Source organism: Vitis vinifera, chromosome 12 (genome assembly GCF_030704535.1).
Source record: "Vitis vinifera cultivar Pinot Noir 40024 chromosome 12, ASM3070453v1".
NCBI lineage: Eukaryota > Viridiplantae > Streptophyta > Magnoliopsida > Vitales > Vitaceae > Vitis > Vitis vinifera.
In genome coordinates, this window is record NC_081816.1 from 20,988,400 (window position 1) to 21,007,560 (window position 19,161).

Consider the following 19,161-nt stretch of genomic DNA (forward strand, 5'->3'; position numbering starts at 1 on the left):
TCAACCCAAATATGTATGAAAAAGAACCAAGGAAATCTTAAAAAGAGACTGCATTGAAGAGCAAAACCGATTGAAGAAAGAATTAGAACGCGACCTCGGAGAAGAAGACGAGCCAGTTGACGCCAGTGGATCCCGCAACTTCAACCGACTCCAATCAAAATGGCTTGTTTCCATAGCCATGGACGAGGGTTCTTCAGTAGTGAAAGGGTGGTTCAGCAGCATTCTCGCTGTCCATCTCTCTTTAGCCTCCCTTCTGAAACACATCCTCAGAAAATCCTTCCCCTCTTCCGATACGCTTTCTGGGATTTCAGGCTCTCCGAAAACTATACTGAACAGCAGGTCCTCCTTTCCTAACCTCCTCCAAACCAGTTTCCCAGTAAGCATCTCCACCACAGTAATACCCAGAGACCATACATCCAAGGGTGGCTCGTCTTCACCGTAAAGAACCGACTCCGGCGACATGTAAGCCGGCGTCCCGCTGAACTGAGGCAGCTGTAGAGCTCTCTCTTCTCCGATCCTTTTCGCCAATCCGAAATCCGCAATCTTAACCTTGTTCCCACCATCTTCCAACGGAAAAATAAGCATGTTACTGGGCTTGATATCGCAGTGTACGTACCCTTTTTCATGGATGTGACAGAGACCCTTGAGTATCATTCTGGTGTAGAGTTGGACGTTGGATTCCGGCAACGTGCCTCCACTGTTGCGAATCAAGTCTGATAGACTTCCTCCTGGGGCATACTCGAGGAATAAGTTGTAAGTCTCCACGCCCTCTTCCATGGTGGAATCGTCTCCATAACAGTGAACAATCTCCGGGCAGTGTTGGAGTTCGGAAAGGATGCGTTTCTCCTTGGCAAGTAAAGATGAATGCGAAGAAAATGCGGATTTGACAGCGAGATGGTGAGGAGTGTGGTTGAAGGAGAAGGCTGAGTAAACCCTGCCATGGCGTCCTCGGCCTAGCAAATTGCCTTTCACTGAAGGCTTCGTCTCCATCTCCTTGGCCAAAAAGAATCTGTACAGAAACCAATTATGGATGATAGTGTATTTATTTGTTTATATATTTGAATTTGAATTGGAATTCTTATTTCTAAATTTCAAGAACCCAATTTGAGTAGGATTGAAAAACCCTCATCTTTTGGCCATCTATAGAATTTTAATCCTAATGAATTACCTTAAATTTTAGATTTAATCACTTTCAAACTTGTTCATAATTTTTTTAAATTATCTTAATTTTCTTTATCTTTTATTTAAATATACACTAAATAAAATAAAATGTTTTATTTGATAATTATTTTTTAAAAGTATTATACTTTTCTGTTTGCTAGAATAGAAAATTTTTTCCAATTCAGAAAATAATTTAAAGAGCAAAAAAAAAATTTTCTAATTCAGAAAATAATTTTTAAATTTTAAAAATAAGTTTTACAACTTAGGATCGAAAAGAGTTTTTTGAAAATTTGTTCTGTTGTTATTTATTTTTATTAGGGTATTCTAACAACCGAAAATATAAATATTTATATTATATACAAATAAATATTGTCTTCATGAAGAAGAAGTAAAAAAAAAATGTTTTTTGTATATGAGTTCTTGAGTAAAATTTTATTTTTTAAAATAATTAAAAATTATTTGGAACAAAAATCTTTCTTCAACAATATTATCTATTTTAAATTCAAAAGGACCCTCATAACTTTAAAAAAATACATATATAATTAAGAAAATTTCATACTTATTTTGCGCTAAGATTCTTTTTTTTTTTTCCGTCCAATGTGGACATCACACTCTTTAGTTTTAGTTACCTTTTATAGTTATGTATTTTTTAAATTGCGAGTGATTGGTGTTAACGATCAAAAGAACCACCATTGTAATTATAATTATTTTGTCCCTTCCACTTTGGGGTGCTTGGATCATAACCATACACAACTTTTCTTTAAAACTAGGGTTGATATTGTACTCAAAAATTTTATATTTAAATTGTTTTTTAAACTTACACATGAATAAATTAATGCATGTTATGAATACAAAATTTGTATTACTAATATTTAATGGAAAAGGATAAAATATATATAAATTTTTTATAAAAAAAAAACATGTCTTACGTTTTAAAACATAGAAGGAAAAAAAAAACATAGAAGGCACGTCTAAGAATTCATTTGTCAAAAGGAAGTTGTCAAAAGGAAGTGCTCTTTAGCTTACAAAGTGTTTATTTAAAATAAAAAAATAAAAAATTAAGTGTTTAAAAAACACTTTTAAAGATTTCAAAAATCATTTATATTTGTAGTGTTTTTTGAAAACACTTCTAGAGAAAATCCTTCTACTAAAAAAGCTATAATTAAAAATACTGTTAAACACACTCTAAAGTTATATTATTAATTTTAAAAATGAAAATTATTTTTGTTGGAGTGAGATTATTTTGACTCTTCACCCAAATATTCCTCCATTTAAAGGACTAAACCAACATCATAAAATTTAGTTAATATATCATTCTCCTGTTAATATTAAGGCAAACTTTACTTATTTTTTAATAATTTTTTTATTATTTAAAGAAAAAATTTATTAAAAAAAACAATGAATTACCCCTTCTATTAAAAACACTTTTAAGGAGAATTACTAAATGTTTGGATTAAACCAAAAAAAAAAAATTGCTTTTTGTGAATGACTTACGTAAGAAGTTTTTTCATGTTCGATAAAATTTTTATAATACCAATATTGTGTAGTTTAAAAATTATGACTTTGATTTTAGCTTCACATCTAACTAAATCACAAAAAAAAAAAAAAAAAAAAGTTATTCCAAATAAGGCCTAAGTGAGTATCCAATAATAACTTCAAATGATCTTTATAAATTACTTTTGGATTTTTAAAGAGGAATTTTAAATATTTGTCAAATACCTAACTTTTATGATTTCAAGCATTGTAAGCATTTCTAGTTTTATCAAAATAATTTTGAGTCATATTCTTAATTTAAGGGTACCTTAACGGATAGGTGGAAAATGGATAGTGGTAGAAATATCAATTTGGTCTATAAGTCTCAAATCCAACTTGAGCCTAACCCAAGCCCAACTTGATCCCTTTGGGTTAGGCTTGGGCTGGTTTTTAAGCCCAAGTCAAGGGAGACCAAAACCTTACAAAAAAAAAAAAAATGTTATTCCAAAAAAAGGGAAATTTTGTTGTAAATGCATTAATAAATACAATCAATAGGCCACCTTCCACCCCCTTTTTGCTCCATTTATTACATTTATTATTATTTTTTTTTTCAACTTTATTTATGGCCTTATTAAATGAAGTATCAATTAATATGATTTTATAAACCAATAAAAATTAATATGATTTTATAAACCAATAAAAATGCATCTCGAGATCTTTTACATATGAAAAGAAGAAATTCGAAGATACTTCAACATTCAACACAGATTAATGTCACCATAGGGCAACTAACAAATAAATTTAAAATAGGTCTGAAATGTGATAAATTTGTGGATTCAAAGGATACAATTCCCTGAAAGAGGAGAATAGGAGAAAAAGTTGGCATTTAGAAAAACCATAAAAATAACTGAAAAGACGCATATTGAACAAGAAATTTATGAAAAAGCTACGAATTGAATAAGTAATTCTTGAAGAGGCACAAGTACTAATAAGTTGTGAGTTCTCAATACACTTTCCAAGTGGCCTATAACGTTAAAAGAAATGATGAAAATCACAAACCATAAAATATGGAAGAAAAATTAAATTTGTTAATAAACCTAAATATATAAAGCTTGTTGGGTACAAAGGGATATTTATATGAAAATATAATGATAGAAATGATATAATAAAATATAAAACATGATTAGTAACATGAGGTTTCCTATATAGGTCTTCTATCAACTCCCATAGTAATTTAAATATATGACTAATATTCTTTGAAGGACTTAATCTAAATTTTATAACGTAATTACAATATTTAGATGGATTTATAAATATGCTAAAATCCTTGAAGAATTTAAAATTTGTTAAGTAAATAAATCCTTAAAAGATTAAAAATGTTTGAAGCAAATAATTCCTATAATGATTTAAAATATCTGAAGCAAATAATTCCCTAAAGGATTAAAATGTTAGAAACTAATAATTTCATGAAGAATTTAAATTGCCTGAAGCAAATAATAAAAAGTATTGTAGAATGTATTTAATCAAGTAACAATGATTTTTGTAGGAACTCCAATGCATGTAATTGATTGTCTTAGTGAATACATATGAAAAGAATAGTATGTAAATAACCCTATATGTTCATACGTTTTTATTAAAGAAATGAAGAATCATATTTGCAATTATTACAGTATATGTTGATGATTTAAATCTTGTTGGGACTTTTGAAGAGTTCATGAAAACAACAAATTATTTGAAAAAGACAATTACTTGGTGTAAAAAATGACTCATTTAACCCTTGCAAAAATGGTGAAAAATTACCAAGTCTTGAAGTAGTATATCTTAGTGTTATTGGTGTATTATGTATATTGCCAATTATATATTCCTAGACATTGGAATGATATCAAATATATATTATACTATGTTCATAGAACAATTAATATGATTTTATTTTAATGAAGAAAACCAAAGCTACAATTATTTGAATACGTAAATGCAGGATATCTTTCAGACCTATATAAAACTAGGTTACAAATAATGTATGTATTTAATTGTAATGATATTGTTATTTCATGGAGATTTTTCAAACAAACAATGATGGTCACATCATCACATCATTCATAAATACTTGCAAGTCATAAAGCAAATGATGAATGTATATGATTAAGATTTATGATCTAACGTATTAAAAATCTTATGGACTATCATTGATCAAAGGGAATGCAATGATGTTATATGAAGATAATGTTACATGCATTGCATAGATTAAAGAGCGTTATATTAAAGGAGATAAAACCATACATAGTTCATCAAAGTTCTTTTATATACATGAACTCTAAAAGAGCGGTGAAATTGATATTCACCAAATACATTCAAGTGATAAACCTAGCAGGTTAATTCACAAAGTTATTGCCAACCTTCACATTCAAAAGGCTAAGAGGCCGTTTGGTTTTTTAGTTTTTTACTAAAAACAATTTGCTTTTAGATTTTAGATTGTTTATTTTTATACTTTTTCATAACTTATTATAAACTTTTTGCTAAATAGAAAAAGTCAAAATATTTGACTTTTTCTAAATGGAAAAAATAACATGTTGATTTTTCTTTACTTTTTAATGTTTAATAAAGAGAAAATATTAAAAAAATAAACAACCTAATACTTAACACGATTAAGCATTAAAGTTCTATTTAGAATTAAATAAAAAAACAAACACCACCTAATACTCAATATTAGAATGCACCAACTCATGGGTCTTTGCCGTCAAATTATTTCGAGGATATAAGCATGAGAAAGGGTATGTTTATACAATTATTTTAGTGTATTGTATTCTTTTTTTCCTTTGTTTTGGATTTTGTTGTACAAAGTTTTTTTTGACAAGATTTTTATGAGGTAGTCATCATAGATCAAGAGTAACTAAGGAATTTTAAGAATATTGTAATTTTTTTTCTTTCACTAATTTTTTTCCATATGATTTTTTCATTGGTAAGACTTTAATTAGACATATTCATCTTAGCATAGTGAACATCTAGGGAGGAGTGTAATAAATGCATTTAATATGATGGAGGACGACCACCACCTTCTGCCCCTTCCCTTTTTTCTATTTGTCCCATTTTTTACATTTATTGCATCCTTTATTTTAAGAAAAAAAAATGAGTTTCCACATGCTCATGCAAAAATAATTATAAAATATAAACCCTCTAAAAATAATTCAAGTTTCATACCATCATCGGTTAAAGGTAATACGTAGAATGATCAAAAGTAATACTTATATCATTAAAGGTAGTACCTGAATGGTCAAAGATATTATTTTTAACTAAATAATGTATAAAATACTAATTATTTTTAAATAGTTGCTTGAAATTTGTGTTTTATAAACTTGAGTTCCTATTTTGCGGTTTTTTTCTCGTATAACTATATAAAAACTTTAGTTTGGTTCTAGCTTTATAATAAAATTATTTTTATTACTAAACCTAATTTTATTTGTCAAAGATTTTAGCTGCCTAGATTAGGGCTCGAAATTAAATTCATAGCTTGGCCGAGCCCAGCCCAAATGATTGCCTGGGCCTAGGAATTGATAGTCCAAGCCCGGCCTGAGCCAACACTTTTTCATGTCCAGGCTTTAGCAGAGGCAAATTTACGAACATACCATCGGGGTCCAAAAAAATATGAGAAGTATCAGGGGCCAAAGTAGAATTTCCGGAAAAGGCCGTATCTGCTTCTGGTTCTCAAGAGGCAAATCTCTGAAACTGAAGGAGGAAAAGATCGGTGAAAATTTGAAGAGTCGTTTATGGAAGAAGACGCAGAGGAGGACGAAAATGACGACGTTTCGCATGGTCTAGAACGAGAAATCTAGACGCAGAGAAACAACCAACCAAACAAACCCTAAGATAGAGAGAGAAACCTAGACAGAGAAAGAGAGTGGGAGAATGGGGAAGGGGCCGTTCTCGTTTCGCCGGACCTCCAGTCGCCGCCGCCTCAAGAAGGCGCCAGAGGGCCCCTCTCCCCCGGCGCCTCCGCCTCCGATGATGATCGAGGCATCCTTGTCGCCCAATAATCAGACCGCGAACACCTCGATCGCCGCCGCGTCTGGCGGTGGTGGTGGAGCAGGGGGAAAGGCGAAAAAGAAGACCGGTGGAGCAAGGTTGTGGATGCGGTTCGACCGGTGCGGGCAGTCGGAGTTGCTGGAATGTGATAAGAGCACGATCATCAGGCGGGCGGCGATTCCGGCAAGGGATTTGAGAATTCTCGGCCCTGTCTTCTCTCATTCCTCTAATATTCTTGGTAAGGAATGGTTAGCGGTGTTTTGGTTAAGGTTTGTTTGGTGAATTTAAATTTACTGTCTTTGACTTCTGCAAACTGCAAGGAATTGCATGATTTGATTTGATGTTACTTTTCTGAAATTTGTTACTATTTTTTCATAATAGCTTCATTTTATTTTTCTGGTTTGAGGATAATATCATGCCAACTTAATTGTGTAGAATTACAACTAATGTATTAGAAATTTGCATAGATGTGATGATTAGTAAACGTAATGAACTTCCTTTCATGAAGAGAAAGGTCTAAATTCACGATAAGTGAGTTTAGATTCATGCCTTTCATTTTACAATTTAGCTTCTTTTTGTTGAAATGTATGAATATCATGAGATGCTGCGTTGAGGAATTTTCTGGTGATCTAATCATCTATGACTAATGTTGTTTTTGGGAACTTCAAAATCTGTAAATGCATTGAATGTGTTGGCCAAAATGGATATGGGATTATAGGTATTGGATGTATGTATGATAGGCTGTAATTGAGTGTTTATCAGATAGAAAATGTCCAAGAAAGGAAGATAGTACATTTGGGTACCTAATTAACCTGTTAGGTGCTACATTGATTCTTAGAATGAAAATATCAATGTTCAACATTGTTTGATATACTGAAACTTGATCTTATGGTAGCCAAAAGCTTTGGTAATTTGGAAGTTTCCCTTAGTTCCAAGATTCAGGGATTACTTGAATCTGCTTCCTGCATTAACTCACCACGCCTGACATGAGTATTTAGGTGAGTCCATATGAGTATGTAACATGGATTCCATGCATGATTTGGTAAGCTTGATTTAATAAATGATATCTGTTAAGAACTGACCTTTGAGGGATGGATAAAGAGGCTTCTATCATTTCTTATTCTCTAGAAAATAGCCCTGTACACAATGTGTGTGTATGTATATATATATATAAATGTTGGAAGCAATTGTCCAAGAAAAGTTTTGTTTCAGCACCATTACAGTGGCATGTAGTCAAACCTCTCTGATTCATGCTGGAAGAAGCCTTAATTCAATTAAATGAATAAGATGCCCTTCTGGCTTGGCTCTAGTGGTAAAGGGTTGGGGTGGGTTTATGGGAGGTTCTAGGTTCAAATCCCAATAGGGACAAAAAATGCAAAAAGAAAAAAAAAATTGCCTATAAAAAAAAAAGAAAAAATGAATAAGATTCGAATTTATGCTCCATACTGATACAAATTTATACATTTTGCTCTATTCTTGTTCTCATGCTACTGACTTGGGAGTGATCAGTAAGGAGAGAAAGCAAGTTCAAAAAAGGGAATGAAATCTGCACTATGAATGGGTGATAGAACTCCATAGAAGAGTGTTTTTCTTTAAAATTGGAATCCTATAAGGAATTACCTTACCCTCCTTTAGGCAGATGTTTAACTCTTTGCATCTGTGTAACAACAATTTTCTGATATTTGTTTGATGTATGGCTTTTTCCTTTCTTCAAGGACATCTTTCTAGCTCTTTTTTCATCATTATTTATTTTATTTTATTTTATTTTAAAAATTTAATAATTCTTTAATAAAGTTATCATTTCTTTACAAAGTTTAAACTACCTCAATTCGAGCTCCAAAAAGGCTGAAAGTTTTATTTCTATTCTCTAAAGAGAATGCTTAAGAATGTATAAGTTTGTAACTTCCATTATACTTTATTTTCCTTAGTATTTTTCATGGAAAACCAACGAGGTTTCCTTCATATTTTTTTTCCTTGTATGGTTGTAACTTGATTTCAATATTTCACTTTAAACATGTGCAAGCTCTTGAGTCACTTATCTAGAAGAAGAGCTATCTTGTACAAATTCTTCATGCAAAAAATTAGGATTTCCTTCATATTAAAAATTTAGGTTTGTAGATACTGTTTTCATAAAATTTAACATCAGCCTGGACCAGTGTTGGTCAGGTAGAGATTGACTGCCACCATTAGATGGGCTGATGTTAGATGGTTACAGTTAATGTCATTAGGCATGTTCTGAGAAGATATATGTCAACTGATGAAACAGGGCAGCCACATGCATGGACCTTAATGCAATTCTGGTAACTTTACCTGGTGTAAATGGCAATATTGTGTATGTGTCATTTGCTTGTTTGTATTTTTCATTGTTTGGACCAAAATCTTAACTTCAATGGCCTTACAATATAAAAGTGAAAAGTGTGAGAGGTAATTGCTTTATCGTCTCCTCTAATCATAATTACCTGAGTGAAATATTTGCTTTTCAGTTTGTTGCTAGTGTTCCTACTGTTAAATAATCACACACGTGTTGTGCATATACTGGTTCATTATTGTCAACCAGTAAAGTCAAATTTTATTCCTTTCCTTTGCAGCTAGGGAAAAGGCCATGGTTGTCAATCTAGAGTTCATAAAGGCTATAGTTACAGCTGAAGAAGTGTTGTTGCTAGATCCTCTTCGACAGGAGGTTCTTCCATTTGTGGATCAGCTAAGACAACAACTTCCTCATAAAAGCCCATTTAGAATGCATGGGGCAAGCCCTCTGGATACACAAGAGAATGAAATGCAGTTTTCGACAGGTGGTCGTTGGTTACCTGTTCCTGACTCTGAAGGGTTGCAGAATGAGCTTCCCTTTGAGTTTCAGGTTCTGGAGATTGCATTAGAGGTTGTCTGTACATATCTTGACACCAATGTGGCAGAACTGGAGAGAGATGCTTACCCTGTCCTGGATGAGCTGGCCAGGAACGTTAGCACCAAGAATCTTGAACATGTCCGGAGTTTAAAAAGCAATCTTACACGTCTTCTCGCCCGAGTGCAAAAGGTATTCTTCTCTTCCTATCAAAAAAAAAAAAGGGTATTCTTGATAAATGCTATTCCCTTCTTGCATTTGGTTCTTATTTTTGCATACCTCATCATGAAGAAGTTAGAGGAACAGAAGAAGACAACAAATCTGATTGCTCTAATTTCTTGCTAACATTCATGTTCATATGGGTAAAAAAAACAACTTTCAAAAATGACAGAAAAACAGAGTACTCACATAAATGCCAATCAATTAGCCTTAAGTTGGATTATTGAGATTAATACTAGGTTTAGTCAAAATTCCATTGACATCGAACTGTTTCCTTCTCCATTTCTATCATTGGCTCTTCTGGGTTGTTAAAATCTTGAGAGAGCTTTGACAGGAAGATACTTTCTCCCATAGTCTTGATTTTGTTCTGTTAATGAGCAATTGAATTTGCATCTGCATACATAGCGACCTACATATGTAATGAATTTTATTCTGATTTCTTTGCATCTGCATACATAACCACCTACATATATAATGAATTTTATTTTGATTTCCAGTAACTATTATTATTGTTATTGTTATTATTCTTATTTTTATTGTTATTGTTATTGTTATTGTTATTGTTATTGTTATTGTTGTTCTCGTTCTTATTCTTATTCTTATTATGTTTTGACTCATCTGTTTATGCTATGGATGGTTGCAAATATCCCTGGCATTTCTCTCTTATGTAATAACAATATAATCTTATTCCTGGAGTTATTTCCTGCTATGATAGTTTTTATGCTCATAACAAGCATTTTTGACCTATGTAAACTAGATTTAGAAAAGACTTATGACCACATAAATTGGAATTTTTTGCTGACTGTGATGCGTAAAATGGGCTTAGGGGAGAAGTGGGCAGGTTGGATAAGTTGGTGTATCTCCTCTGCATCGTTTTTGGTCTTGGTTAATGGCACTCCTTCGGGTTTCTTTCAAAGCACTAAGGGATTGAGACAGGAGGATCCCTTATCACGTGATTAGGATGGAGGCCCTAAGCTGCCTCATTAATAAAGCTATGAGTGGGGGTTTCTTATCAGGCTGCAGGGTTAGGGGAAGGAGAGGAAATGGGGTTCAAGTTACCCACTTGCTGTTCGCTGATGATACTATGGTGTTTTGTGAAGCTTCCTTAGAGCAAATGGTCTTCTTGAGCTGGATTTTAATGTGGTTTGAAGCCATTTCAGGGCTGAAAATCAACTTGGATAAGAGTGAAATACTTCCAGTAGGAAGGGTTGAGAATGTAGAGGATTTGACCTTTGAACTTGGTTGGGTGCTGCCTTCCTCTTACTTGAGGCTCCCCTTGGGGGTTGCTCATAAATTAGTGGTGGTTTGGGATGGGGTGGAGGAAGATTCCGGAAGAGGCTTGCCATGTGGAAAAGACAATTTATTTCCAAAGGAGGGAGGATCACCCTTATTCGGAGCACTTTGTCAAGTATGCCCATATATCTCATGTCCCTTGTGCGTTTGCCACGAGTGGTTGGATTGCGATTAGAGAAAATTCAAAGGGACTTTCTTTGGGGTGGGGGGAGGGTTGGAGAAGAAGCCTCATTTGGTAAAGTGGGAGGTTGTTTGTTCTGATAAAAGGAAGGGTGGTTTGGGTGTTAGAAGCCTATCCAATCTTAATAGAGCTCTATTGGGTAATTGGAGTTGGTGCTTTGCGGAAGAAAAGGGGACTCTTTGGAAACAAATGATAAGTAGGAAGTATGGGGTAGAAGAAGGGGGGTGGTGTACCCGAGAAGTGAGGGAGGGGTATGGTGTGGGGTTTTGGAAGGAAATTAGGAAGGAATGACCTTTAATGAGGAGCAATTTCGTTTTCTCCGTGGGGGATGGAAGAAGAGTGAGATTTTGGGAGGATACGTGGTGTGGTGACGACACTTTAAGCCGTTCCTTCCCTTCGTTGTTTGAGCTGACTGCTTCTAAAGAGGAGTGGGTGGCTGAGGTGTGGGTTGCTTCGGGGGAGGAGGGGGGTTGGAACCCACGTTTTTCTAGGCCGTTTAATGATTGGGAGATGGAAATAGTGGAGAGATTCCTTGTCACCTTACAGGGGAAGAAGGTGGTCACCAACATGGAGGATAGGGTTCAGTGGAAAGTGGCCAAGGATGGTTTGTTTTCTGTTAAATCCTTTTATAGCACTTTAGAGGGCAGCAGTGCAGTCCTGTTTCTGTACAGATATTTGGAGCTTTTGTGCTTCCTCTAAGGTTGGTTTTTTTGCTTGGGAAGCTTCTTAGGGGGTGTTTGGTACACGGGAATAGGGAGTGGGAATAGACATTTCATTCATTTTCTCCCTTATTCCTATGTTTGGATAAATGTTAAGAAGACAGAAATGAAATAAAAAATTATTCAGGCAGAAATCAAATTCAACTTATAAGTCGGATTTGAATTCATAAAAAATAGGTGGTATTCTGATTCATTAAACCCATTTGATAATATAAAATAACCTAAATTTACCATTTTAGTCTCTTATCTCATTCTTCAAGCCCGATGCTTCTCTTCTTTGCAAAGTTAGAGACCCATTCAACATCCACCTCTATGCAATAAGTGATTCTCCCAAACTGAATCAGTCAAACCTTCCACGACATTTAGAAAAAAAAATTCAATTTCTACTTTCTAGGGTTTTGAATGAAATTTGAATTCTTTTATTTCCTTTTTTGGAAATAGGAAAAACATTTGCTAGCTTTGAGAATTTAAATATTACAATAAATATTTTTTTTCCTTTTTTTTTGGTAAAATATAATTTTATAACTACTTAAGCATGACAAATTATTCAAATTTTTAATAAAAATGATAATTGAATATTTGTACATTAGGGTTATATGATTTTTTATGATTAATTTTTTATTTATTGAGTATATATATTTTTTTAGTATTATTATTTAATAACAAAAAAACTCTCAAAATTTATTTATTTATTTTTAAAAAAAATTATTTTAAATTATATGGAACGATATTATTGTAAATTTATTTTTTTTTCATTTCCATTCCTATTATTATCAAACATTGGAATGGAACAAATAATCATTCCAATCTTGCATTCCTAAGTTCATCCAAATGCTAGAAATGGAATCATCAAATTCATTTCTATCCACTAAGAAATAGGAATGGAAACAAAATATTCATTTTCATTCCCTATTTCGACATACCAAACACCCCCTTAGGGTAAAGTTTTAACCTTGGATCAACTAAAGAAGAGGAGATGGTCACTCTTGAATAGATGCTTCCTTTGTTGTGCAGCCGAGAGACCATTGATCACCTTCTAATTCATTGCACCAAGTCTAAGGTTTTGTGGGATTTGTTGTTTACCCTTTTTAGTGTGCTGTGGGTTCTTCCTTCGTTAGTTAAAGAGGTCCTTCTTGGGTGGCATGGCTCGTTAGTGGGCAAGAAGAGAAGAAAGGTTTGGAGAGCAGCCCCTTTGTGTCTCTTTTGGACGGTTTGGAAGGAAAGAAATAGAATTGTTTTTGAAAATGATGAATTCTCGATTCAAAGATTGAAATTCTTTTGTTAGTAATTTTTGGTCTTGGGCTAAGCCGTGTATAGTTGAAGGGCCTAATTTTTTAATCAATTTTTTTCATTGGTTGGGCTCTAGATGAGGGCGGGTTTGGTTTTTTGATTTCCCGCTCTTTTGTCTGTTGTTTTTGGCTCTTGTTGTATTTTTCCTATATGCTTTGAGTTGGCCATTAGGCGCCCTCTTCTTTTAATATATACTTTTTCTATGCTTTTGCCTATCAAAAAAAAAAAAAAAAACAAGCATATTTGACCTTAGAATATTGCAAATTTTGCTGCTGCATCATCTACATATTGTAACTTTATTGAGGAAGGAATATCTGTTCAATGTCAGGTGAGGGATGAACTTGAACACCTTTTAGATGACAATGAGGACATGGCAGATTTATACTTAACAAGGAAGTGGATCCAGAATCAGCAAAATGAGGCTTTGTTGGGAGCTGCAGTATCCAATAGTCTCATCACTCCGGCACCCTATCTTCCAAGACTCAGTTCTCACAGGAGTGTGAGTTTGGCAACTAGCAACTTTGTGGATGATGATGATGTGGAGGATCTGGAGATGTTGCTTGAGGCATACTTCATGCAGCTGGACGGGACTCGTAACAAGATATTGTCTGTAAGTATTACCATTATTGATTATAGTTGAGCCTAGTTAAAGTTACTGATGAAGATAAACCATATTTTGCTTCATGTTGCTCCACTGAGTTCCTTAAATTGGCAGATTATCTGGATAACCTATATGTTCTACTTCATGCTGGAACTAATTTCATCTTCTTTTATTTTAATTTATTTTCTTTTTTTTTTCATTGCAAAAAATTGATGCAAGACAGCTTAGCACATAGAATAATGTTGTCTACAATCAGGTGTGAGGATCGAAGAGTATGGATTGCATTTTAGGGTTATCAATAGTGGAAAACAGACAGAAATCTTTGTAGATATGGTCAAAATAAGTCAGTTATATAGGCCTTGAGTTTGGGCTTACTGGAGCTGGAGTGTATGGGGAGCAACTATTTATGGTTTGGATTGCTGCCCTTGAGGCCTGGCTCAAGTAGCAAGGGGTTAGGATGGGAATGTTGGGAGTTCCAGGTTGGACTCCAGCAAGGACCCAAAAAAAATTGTTACCTATAAAGAACTTTATGGTTTGAGCTGCTAGGTGATGGCTCAAAGATAAGAGGGTTAGGACTAAAACAAGCGGACTCTCACTGTTTTCAAGATGGGAAAGGGTTTATATGTGAGGAAACTATTGCAGGAGATGGGTGAAAATATGGAAGTATTCTAAGCCTCCCACCATGCATTGGGGTTTTACGACACAGCCTTTCAAGGGCATTAGCCACTGCTGGAAATTTCTCTAGATTGATTTACCCCAAATTATAGGAATGGATATATGCTGCTGGGCTTGGCTGACTGAGTTTAGTGAAAATAAAGAAACTTAATGAGTAGCACCGAAGGGGATGCAACCATGTATACAGGGAAAAGAATGAAATAGAAAAGGAGAAACAGGAAAAAGGATAATAGTATAAGGCCTCAAGATTGCATCAAGTACAACTAACTCAATTCTCTCAAAAGTTCCTCCCCTTTCTTTCTTTTTAGATGTAAATGGGACAACCATGCTAACTAAGAAGCACCTCTTTTAAAGATTGATGAAGCATCCAAAATTAAAATTAGAAATAAGGAAAACATCAGAAGCCCCAACTCTTGAGCAACTGAGCAGTGGATCACCAAATGGTTCTGTAATCCCTCATCCCATCTACACACACAACTCCAACTAACCTTGCTCCACTCTCTCATCTTGAGATGATCTAGAATTTGGAATTCTCCTCAATGCTGTCGTCCACACAAATATTTTGTTTAATTGATATTTTTGTAGACGTGGTCATTATTGTGATTTGTAGTCACAGAAACCCATATCATGTAATAATAGAAATAGGTGTACTATACATGGCAACCCTCGTTAATGTCCTACAATGCAGCCATACATGAGCTAGTCTTTTTTGGGATTAACATGCTTGTTGAAAGCTGTTGTTTTATTTTGGTATATATCATAATTAGGGTAGCATAAGTTTGTGAAGTTTTGTGGTAAATGAAGAAGTATATCAATAAACAAGAACTAGGGGTCAGTGGGAGATAATGCATCAGAACTAAGGATGCTTAAAAGAGGAGCTACTTTGGACTGTAGATATCATGAAATCATGCCTTATTCTCCTATTTGTCCAAAAGAGGAGCTCTCAGGTTGGCATAGGTCTTTTGTAGGTAGGAAAAGGAAAAAGGTGTGACAGCTGCTCCTTTGTGCCTTTTTTGGGTAATCTGGAAGGAAAGGAACAGTAAGTCGTTCAAAAACAAGGAGCATAGACCAAGGGATTAAGCTTAATTTTCTTTGTAATCTTTAGGCGTGGTCCAGTTTGTTAATAGCTCTTGACCCTCCTATTGTAGATTGTGTGAATTGGATAGGGTCTTGTTAAGGGGTGCCTTTTTTTATTTTTTTATTTGTTTTGATAAATAAAACCAAATTCATTAAAAAATAAAAACGTTACAAGGACACATCAAAGTACACAGGAAGTATACAAATAACGCCTTTTTTTTTTATTGATAAATTTTTTGTCCTGACTTGAACTTGGAACCTCCCGCAAACCCTCCCCCAACCCTTTACCACTTGAGCTAGGCCTCAAGGGCCAAATAGTGCCTTTTTTGTTGTCCCTCTTTGATTTTTTGGTGGCACTTGACGCACCTGTAGTATAGTCCCTTTGTACTTTGGGGCATTTTTCTGGTGTTTCTCTTTTTAATATATGTTTTCTTTACCTATCAAAGAGAAAAAAAATAAGTGATCTGCGGGTAGGTTCATGAAATTGTGTGGAGGGTTGGAACCTGATTTAAGATTTGACTGCCTTGGAATCTAACATCTGGTGTATTAACTTGGTTATGGGTGATGAATGATCTGTTTCTTGCCAAATAAGGAATTTCTGACCTCAGGACAAGTTTACTGTTCTCATAATTTTGTTGAACAAATAAAGTAGACCGTTTCTCATAAATATGTTTGGAACTAATAGTAGAAAATTTTTGGCAATGGTCATGCAATCTGATCCTTGACATCCGTAAGAAAAGGAACTAAACAGGTACCAAGTAGTGTCTTGTAGTGAATTCTACAGGAGATGTTCTGGCTTGGCAATTATCCCATTCATTTTCCTTCCAAATAATTGTGTTTGATTTCTTTTTCTTTTTTTTCCTATATGGGTTTTGTAGGTTCGGGAGTATATTGATGACACAGAAGACTATGTTAACATCCAACTGGACAACCAGCGAAACGAACTCATTCAACTCCAATTGACCTTGACCATTGCATCATTTGCTATAGCCGTTGAAACTCTGATTGCTGGATTATTTGGTATGAACATCCCTTGTCCATTATACGAAATGCATGGGGTCTTCAACCCCTTCGTTGGATGTGTCACAGCTGGTTGTATATTGCTATTCCTGCTTGTTCTCGGGTACGCCAGATGGAAGAAGCTGCTGGGTTCATGATCCACTGCTGGTGCCCCCGGGTTTCTTATATTTACAGAAATTGGTAAGTAATATTTTTGCCAGCTCAAGTTAAAATCCTTGAGTTTACACTATATTGGAAGTGTTCTGTGAAGTTTATTGCAAGCGAAATGGCAATTAAAACTCTCTCTGCCATTGTAATTCTCCCTCGTGGTTCTGAAATGTAGTTGCTAATCCTGGATAAGGACTTTGTCACTGGAAGATGTCTTCTCCAACCCTCAGCTCTCTACATTTTGAATAGGACTGGGGGGGCCATAGATTGATTCTGGTTTCTCTTTATCAAAGATGGTTTTTATTTCATATGTTACATTATTACTAGCCAAAAAAGATGAAAAGACATTCTTGAATGGTCAAATGGTCCAATATATTTTACAATAATTTTATTACAATTGAAAGGATGTGGGATCAAATACCAAAGTTTTAAAGCCTTTTAACCATTTATCTAGTTTATATGATCCTAAAAACTAATTCTTTCTTATGAAAGAAAGTTTTGGCTAATTATAAATAAATTATTTGTTATTGGTCAAAATATTCCCCATTTTAGAAAGGGTTATTTTATTAAAAAGGTATTTGAAAATCCAAAATCTGAAATTTAATCCTTCATCAAATTTTTATTTTGCTCATCACTTAGTTTTTGTAAAAATAATAATTTTTTTTTAAAAAACCCATATTATTTGAAATAGCAAAGAGTATTTATGTCTAAAAGATGTTATTTTTTGAATAAAAACATGGGAAGAATTAAATTCATAATCTGAGGTCATTTCATCATTTTTAACCAATTAATTTTTTTTAATAAAATTAATCTTTATATTTTATTAAATTATAAATATAACCTTAAATTGATAAAAAATTTCCTAAGTCATTTTTTTTTCAAAATATGAATTATTTTAACCCATTTAATCAAATATCTCTAGGTAACTAATACCAACAATAATTAATTATTGTTAATTTTTAGCCTCTTATTAATAAGAGCTTCATAAGAAGGATTTCAATATTTTTAACCATTATTTCAGTAAGTGATTTTTTTTATTGAAATTATTACTATCGTATGGTAGTTTTAAAACCCATTTGACAATTATTTTAGAGATAATTTCAAAAATATTTTTGAAAAAAATTTAGGTATTTGATAAATTTTAAGAAATATTTTAAAATTTAAAAAAATCACTTACAATGTTGAAAAATTATGTACATTGGTTTTTTTTTTTTTTTTTTTAAAAAAACTCTTAAAAAATGTATGTGATAATGTTTTTATTTGAAGTGTTCTTAATAGAAGTGTTTATTTTAAAAGTGCTTTAAAGGGCATCACTTATTAAGGATTTTTTTTTTTCAGAAAATACTATCAATAATTTTTCAAAATTTTAAAAGTGTTTTCTAAATTTTTTCAAACACCTAATTTTTTTTTTTCAAAAACACGTTTTAGGTTAAAAGCGCTTCAAACAAACTCTTAAAAAATATTTATAATATAAAATCATTTAAAGAAAAATTAAATGTTTCACAAAATTTTAACATAAACCCCACGAATCAAACTCTAAATTTAATAAATCAACCCATTCAGAGATTCCTCCAATATTACAAGGGTCTAAAAATCTAGACCTATGGCTATGCCTAAATGTTTATGTGGGTTGGGCCTCTTGAATTTCCATGGTCTGTTTAAAATCTCAAATACAAAATTCTCTCTTTTAAAATAAAACTAAAATATTTTTTTTTCCTTTAAAATAAAATTTTGGCCTAACTAATCGTAAGAGTCCATTAATTTTAAAATATCTTTAACAAAATATTATAATATTAAAATATTTAAAAACAAAACAAAAAGATAAGGTAAGATTCATCATCTTCTTTAGATAATCATACAATTTCCGGCCTTTATTTCCTTATAATTAAATTTTAGTGTATTTTTATTATCTTCACTCTTCTCATTTTTAAAGTGTATATTCAAGAGAATAATTAAGATAATTTTTAAGGTAACTAATTACCTAAAAGGTAAGAAGGTATTTTAAAGAAGTTAGGATTAGTGATAGGGAAATTACATTAAGAGTCCATTAGGGATTGTGATTATTAGAGATTTTGAAACAAATTCTAATATAAAATTATTATTATTATTATTATTATTATTATTATTTTTATCATTTATCATATCACTAAAAAAAATAAAAAAAAATAAATTGTTTTTTATTGTTGGATACGCGGAAGCATTGATACCAATTTGGTTGGATTAACGAGGTTGATAGACAGAACCACATGATTAGAAAAGGAAGATAAATTTGAAAGAATAAATTTTATTAGTTTCTACCAATTTTGTTTTTTTTTTTGTTTTGTTTTGTTTTGTTTTTTTTTTTTAAGGTTTTGACTCACTAATTTTTAAAAATATGGATTTTTTATTTTTAAAATCAATCTCATCTTCGTGCATTTAAAAATGTTTTGAAATATATACAATT

The 19,161-nt window shown here is 32.8% G+C and overlaps 2 protein-coding genes across 2 annotated transcripts; one reads left to right on the forward strand and one right to left on the reverse strand.

The window, feature by feature from the left end:
* On the reverse strand, window positions 1–1,031 carry LOC100258353 (mitogen-activated protein kinase kinase kinase 20). Its single transcript, XM_002267140.3, has one exon. It carries the CDS (start codon window positions 988–990, stop codon window positions 1–3), a length of 990 nt encoding a protein of 329 aa, XP_002267176.1. The 5' UTR covers window positions 991–1,031.
* Window positions 1,032–6,252: 5,221 nt separating this feature from the next.
* LOC100246349 (magnesium transporter MRS2-4) lies at window positions 6,253–16,921 on the forward strand. Its single transcript, XM_002265159.5, has 4 exons — window positions 6,253–6,892; window positions 9,243–9,688; window positions 13,527–13,808; window positions 16,430–16,921. The coding sequence occupies exons 1-4, from the start codon at window positions 6,538–6,540 to the stop codon at window positions 16,706–16,708; spliced, it is 1,362 nt and encodes a 453-aa protein (XP_002265195.1). The 5' UTR covers window positions 6,253–6,537; the 3' UTR covers window positions 16,709–16,921.
* The last annotated feature ends 2,240 nt before the right edge of the window (window positions 16,922–19,161 follow it).

What these genes read in the sequence shown, in the direction of transcription:
- LOC100258353 (XM_002267140.3), bottom strand. Translation starts at nt 990, where the DNA reads ATGGAGACGAAGCCTTCAGTGAAAGGCAATTTGCTAGGCCGAGGACGC.
- LOC100246349 (XM_002265159.5), top strand. Translation starts at nt 6,538, where the DNA reads ATGGGGAAGGGGCCGTTCTCGTTTCGCCGGACCTCCAGTCGCCGCCGC. An exon ending in TCATTCCTCTAATATTCTTG is followed by an intron (nt 6,893 to 9,242) that starts GTAAGGAATGGT and finishes TTTCCTTTGCAG; the next exon opens with CTAGGGAAAAGGCCATGGTT. An exon ending in TTCTCGCCCGAGTGCAAAAG is followed by an intron (nt 9,689 to 13,526) that starts GTATTCTTCTCT and finishes GTTCAATGTCAG; the next exon opens with GTGAGGGATGAACTTGAACA.